The sequence below is a fragment of the Rhinopithecus bieti genome, unplaced genomic scaffold (genome assembly GCF_001698545.2).
Source record: "Rhinopithecus bieti isolate Rb0 unplaced genomic scaffold, ASM169854v2 scaffold_42772, whole genome shotgun sequence".
NCBI classification, from domain to species: domain Eukaryota; kingdom Metazoa; phylum Chordata; class Mammalia; order Primates; family Cercopithecidae; genus Rhinopithecus; species Rhinopithecus bieti.
Window position 1 is genome coordinate 1,806,308 of NW_016818842.1, and position 5,732 is coordinate 1,812,039.

A 5,732-nucleotide genomic window follows, 5' to 3' on the forward strand; every position below is an offset into this window, starting at 1 on the left:
GGCCAGGCTGGTCTTGAACTCCTGACCTCAGGTGATCCACCCGCCTCAGCCTCCCAAAGTGCTGGGATTACAGGCTTGAGCCACTGCACCCGACGAAATTGTGCATTTCTTTAGATCTAGTAAAAGTAAGAAATACAGGCCAGGCGCAGTGGCTCATGCCTGTAATCTCAGCACTTTGGGAGGATCGCTTGAGCTCAGAAGTTCGAGACCAGCCTGGGCAACATGGTGAAACCCTATCTCTACCAAAAAAATACAAAAATTAGCTGGGTATGGTGGTATATACCTGTAGTCCCAACTACTAGGGAGGCTGAGGTAGGAGGATTGCTTGAGCCCAGGAGGTCGAGACTGCAGTGAATGGAGATCATGCCACTGCACTCTAGCCTGGGCAACTGAGTGAGACCCAGTCTCCAAGTTTTTTTTTTTTGTTTTTTTTTTTTTGAGATGGAGTCTCGTTCTGTTACCTAGGCTGGAGTGCAGTGGTGCAATCTTAGCTCACTGCAATCTCTGCCTCCTGGGTTCAAGTGATTCTCCTGCCTCAGCCTCCTGAGTAGCTGGGATTACAGGTGCGTGCTATCATGCCCAGCTAATTTTTGTATTTTTAGTAGAGACAGGGTTTCTCCATGTTCGTCAGGCTGGTCTTGAACTCCTGACCTCCCAAAGTGCTGTGATTACAGGCCAGGAGCCACTGCGCCTGGCCCTCAAATTTTTTTAAAAATAAGTAAATAAAAAGGGAATTCACTCCTCCAAACCATTCTTTCCAAGCCCCCTGCGAGTTGGTAGCCAGAGGCAGGCACGGTGTTTTCCGTAAGTGGCTACCATTTTTTTCTTTTCTTTCTTTTTTTTTTTTTTTGAGATGGAGTCTCACTGTGTTGCCCAGGCAGGAGTGCAGTGGCTCGATCTCGGCTCGCTGCAACCTTTGCCTCCTGGGTTCAAGTGATTCTCCTGCCTCAGCCTCCTGAGTAGCTGAGGTTACAGGCATGCGCCACCACACCTAGGTAATTTTTGTATTTTTAATAGAGACGGGGTTTCACCATGTTGGTCAGGCTGGTGTCGAACTCCTGACCTCAGGTGATCCGTCCACCTCAGCCTCCCAAAGTGTTGGGATTACAGGCATGAGCCAGCGCGCCCGGCTGTGGCCACCTTTTAAATGCTCACTCTGTGCCAGTCACAGTCACCAAGCTGAGGACTGTCAGAATATTTCATGCCCACCTGATCTCAACCCTGTGTCACATGGCTGGGAGGCACAGGAGCCAGGACACATGCCCACATGCTGCCTGTGACTGTGTCCCAACCACTATGCGACACCCCACCATGTCATGAGGGTCCCCTGTGCCTGTGTCCACCCTGTGTCTCCTCCCTCTACCCCGTCCCCACCCACTGCTGAAGGTAGTCTGGGTGTTTGGACTCAGGCAGCCCACCCTGCGGGGTGTTCAAAGTCCACCGGGCCTCTAGGCTGGGAGGAAGGTCTCTTTGGGTCCCTGTTTTAGCCTCAAGCTCAGAGGCAGGGGGATAGACACACTGGCTCCTGGATGCCAGCTCTTCTCTCTGGGGTCCCAAGGAGCAGTCTGAGCCTTTCTCCTTCCTTGGAGGAAGATCCCCAGCCCCGCTGCCCTCCTGAATCTCCCGGGGTGCCCACATGCACAGAGGCCTGGTCTCACCACCTGCCATCCGGGCACCAAGGGTTTTATTCGAGTCCAATTTTTATCCGCACTGCGGAGAAAGAGGGAGGGGGGACACAGAGAAAGCGGGGAACCCGGACCAGACCCCAGACCCCTCCCCCGACTGGAGCCCGGGGCATCTGCCTGGTTGGGCCAAGGAAGACTTTGTGAGATCCCTGAGGGCCCCAGGAGGAGGGGGCTGGGAGCAGCAGAAGAGGACTGGGGGCCATCACTTCCCCATGGATGCCCCAGGCCAGGGCCCTCAGTCTCTTTCCTCCCCTCCCTTCTGAGGGCTGCAGCCTCCATCTCTGCAGAGGCTCGTCTGGCCACGGCCCCATCAGACCCCCAAGGTACTCCCTCAGCAGGTCCAAAGCACATGTTATCCTATGCCTGTGACCCTGGGCTGCCATCCAGTCCACGTCCCAGACCACAGGCCCATGCTGCCCTCCTCTTGGGTGGGGCTGGGGGCACTACTGACCTGTCACCTGCTCCCTTCCTGGGGATCTGCCTCTGCTCCCCGGGGGCTGCTCAGTCAGTGGACGACTTAGATTTTCTCTTTCCTACAGATTCCACCCCCCATCTACCCCTTTCCTCTCCCACCTCTTGACCGAACCCCTTTTGACCTCAGGGTCAAATGTACCTGAGGTCTGTATTCCCCCACCTCTTGTCATGCAGAAGTCCTGGCTGGTAGGACCTCAGCCCGGGGCACGGGGTGAGGACAGCCTGGCCTGGAGAGGTCGGACCAAGAGTGAGGCGCCTAGCTCTCCAAGGTTGGGATTTTGGGGGCCACTGGTCTGGGCACTCCTGGGTCAGTGGAGGAGCTTGGGGGAGGCTGTGGGGCCAGCCACCAGCCCTCAGCCAGGGTCCTCTTGCAAGCAGCTCAAAAGGACACAGCTCCCCAGCTTGGATGGGGGTGCACCAAGGGTTAGGCTGTTCTTCTTTCTGTCTAGCTCTGATCCCGCGTGCCGTACCACCTCCTCATCTGCCCAGTGATAAGAGAGGAGTGGAGGGAGCTATGCAGTGGGGAAGAGGAGCTCCCAGGGCTGGCACCTTGCAAGGTGTCCCTGGCTTGCACTGAGCTAAGGTGAAGTGACAGAGCAGATCGTAGACTCTGGTACCATCCACCAGCAGCAGTCCCCAGCCTGGTGAGTTGGCATCAGCAGGAAGGGGGATGGGGAGATCCCTGTGTTCGTAACGGCTCTTTGTTCCCCGGGCACAGTAGGTGGACACGAGGTGGGAGAGGACACCCATAGAAGCAGCACATCTGGCTTCTCCTTGTCCACCGGGTGCCCACCCTCAAAGTCTTCCCTGGTCCCATCTGCCCATGCACTGGCCCTGAGACCTCTTTGTAGCCTTGGGGGCAAGGAGGTACAGCCCCCTCCCCGCCGGGGTCCTGGGACCCGCCCCTTGCCTCTCCCAGTGCCAGGGGGGCACCAAGCTGAGTCTGTCTGGGCTCAGAAGCCCCCGCTCTCAGAGCTGCTCCGGCTGTGGTAGCTGGGACTGGGGGTCCTCGAGGGGCTGCGTGTCCGGCTGCGGGTCCCGTGACTGCGACTGCGGTAGCTCTCATGGCTGTGGCCAGGGCTGGGGCTGCGGCTGTGGCTCCGGGTCGAGTAGTCGCTGCTCAAGCAGCTGGAGGAGGAAGAGGGGCTGGGCCGGTAGTACGGAATAGGACGCTTGCGGGCGCTGCCGGGAAGGAAAAGCTGATTACAGGCCATCCCAGACCCTGAGAACCATCCCGGCAGCGGCCAGGGCTTCCTGCCTCAGTTTCCCCTGAGCCCTGGCCTTAGCGACACCTGCCTCCTCCAAATGGAATCTGACGGTCAGTCAGTGGTTACTTGCAAATTCCATGTTGATCATTTTGCTTTTCTTCACCTATCTGCAGGGAAAGGAGCCCATGTCTCTGCCTGATCCAAACACCTGCTAATAAATACTTGTTGAGACTGGGCACGGTGGCTCACGCCTGTAATCCCAGCACTTTGGGAGGCTGAGGCGGGCAGATCACTTGCAGTCAGAAGTTTGAGACCAGCCTGGCCAACATAGTGATACCTTGTCTCTACTAAAAATACAAACATTTGCTGGGCATGGTGCCACGCACCTTTAATCCCAGCTACTCGGGAGGCTGAAGTGGGAGGATGGCTTGAACCCCAGAGGCGGAGGCTGCAGTGAGTGGAGATTGCACCACTGTACTCCAGCCTGGATGACAGAGCGAGACTCCGTCTCAAAAAAAAAAAAAAAAACCTTGTTGAATGAATGAAACTTGCAAATATGGATGGCTCCCATCACCCACGCAGATGTGGAAGTGTCTGTGACTACATCCCAGCCCTGCCTCTCTGTTTCTGTCCCCTCTGCAATCAAGGAGTTTATTGCTTTCAGGTCACTCAAAAGGAACAAGGAGGAGAGTCCTGGCCGCTGCTCCCCACGCCCACTGTCCGGTTCAGTCCCACTGGCCCCACTCCTCACTCAGCTACCTCCCGCTGGCCCGGAGTTAGTTGGAAGCCAGGAGGCTATGACCCAGAGAAGAGAAAAGAGAGGTTAAGGGGCAACACCGCCCCATCGCAGGGTTAATTCTGAGGAAGAAAACAGGTATACGTTAGTGGAGGAGGAGGCAGCCTGGGAGAGGGGCTGAGTGGGTGCCAGGTGGAAGGTGTGAGGGCCTGGCATACGGGCAGGGTGTGTGACTTGTTTGGGGGCGTCCCCAGCCTGGTGAATTGGCATCAGAAGGAAAGGGGAGGCAGGAAGATCCCTGGGTTTGAAATGACTTTGTTCCTTGGACATCGTGGCTGGACAGGAGGTGTGAAAGGACATCCGTTAGAAGTAGCACAATCTGGTCGGGCACGGGGTCTCACGCCTGTAATCCCAGCACTTTGGGAGGCCAAGGCGGGGTGGATCACCTGAGGTCAGGAGTTTGAGACCAGCCTGACTAACATGGTGAAACCCCATCTCTACTAAAAAAAAAAAAAAAAAAAAAAAAAAAAAAATGAACTGGACATGGTGGCAGGTGCCTGTAATCCAAGCTACTTGGGAGGCTGAGGCAGGAGAATCGCTTGAACCTGGGAGGTGGAGGTTGCCGTGAGCCAAGATCGCATCATTGCACTCCAGCCTGGGTGACAAGAACCAAGCTCAGTCTCAAAAAAAAAAAAAAAGAAAAAGAAAAAAAGCACAATCTGGCTTCTCCTTCAAGGTGGTCTGGCTTTGAGCTCTAGGGCAATGCCCCCCCGCGCTTCTTGGTTACCTGGATCACCAAGGATTAGGAGGGACTAGTTTGAGAATCATACCCTGTTAGAACTGAAAAGTTGCTCATGAAACCCTGGTTATTGTACAGGTGACAACCGAGGCCCAGAGAGGCACACCAATCTCCCAAGGCTGCCCAGCAAGGCAGTGTTGGGCTCAGAACTTTTTGCTTGTGTTTCCCCACCCCCTGCCAGTGTAATCTAGGGCTTCAGGGTGATTTCCACAAAGGCAATCCATAATGTCACCTGGAGACCCAGGCCCAGACACTTCCAGTCCTAGCAGAGAAACTGATCATGGCTTCACCAGCCACACCCTGGGCACAGCTCCACAGCTGTGTAGGGCAAAGGATTGTGGCTGGCTCCTCTGACAGCTGCCCCAGAGACCAGACTGCTGTGCCCCCTCCTCCAAATCCCCCAGGTTAGTGAGAAAGAGAGAGGCAGACAGACGGACAGCTGACCAGGGCCAGACCAGCTCACTTGGGTATCTCCCAGGCAGCCTGTGCAGAGGGGTCCGCCTGGCCCCCAGGCTGACCACAGGCCACTCAGCAGGCTGGACCTTGAGATGAAGGAGAAAAGGAGACATCATTGTCCGGAGATGGATGTAGGGAGGGCAGGAGGGGCTCCGGAGGGATGTTGGGACTCTTGCAGAGCTAAATTCTATGCCGGCTGCTGCTCACCCAGACCGAAGTACAGAGCCGTCTCCCCTTCATGGGCCCTCAGGCCCCCACCGGGACCCTTCCCTCTGAGGCCTCTTGCACCTGTCTCTCTGATCGCCCCCCAGCACCTCCAGTTCTAGCCCCCCCCCCCCCCGGGCCCCCCCCCCCCCCCCCCCCCCCGCCCAGCC

At 56.6% G+C, this 5,732-nt stretch overlaps 1 protein-coding gene across 1 annotated transcript in view; it reads right to left on the bottom strand.

Moving 5' to 3' along the window:
• Positions 1-1,664: 1,664 nt before the first annotated feature.
• The window catches only part of SRRM3 (serine/arginine repetitive matrix 3), an 87,080-nt gene continuing 83,012 nt past the window's right edge, over positions 1,665-5,732 (bottom strand). Inside the window, exons 12-13 of the mRNA XM_017857593.1 lie at positions 5,366-5,471; positions 1,665-3,341 (exon numbers count right to left, since the gene is read on the bottom strand). Coding sequence (XP_017713082.1) covers positions 3,222-3,341; positions 5,366-5,471 — 226 coding nt within the window. The 3' untranslated portion in view covers positions 1,665-3,221. The remainder of the gene's footprint in view (positions 3,342-5,365; positions 5,472-5,732) is intronic.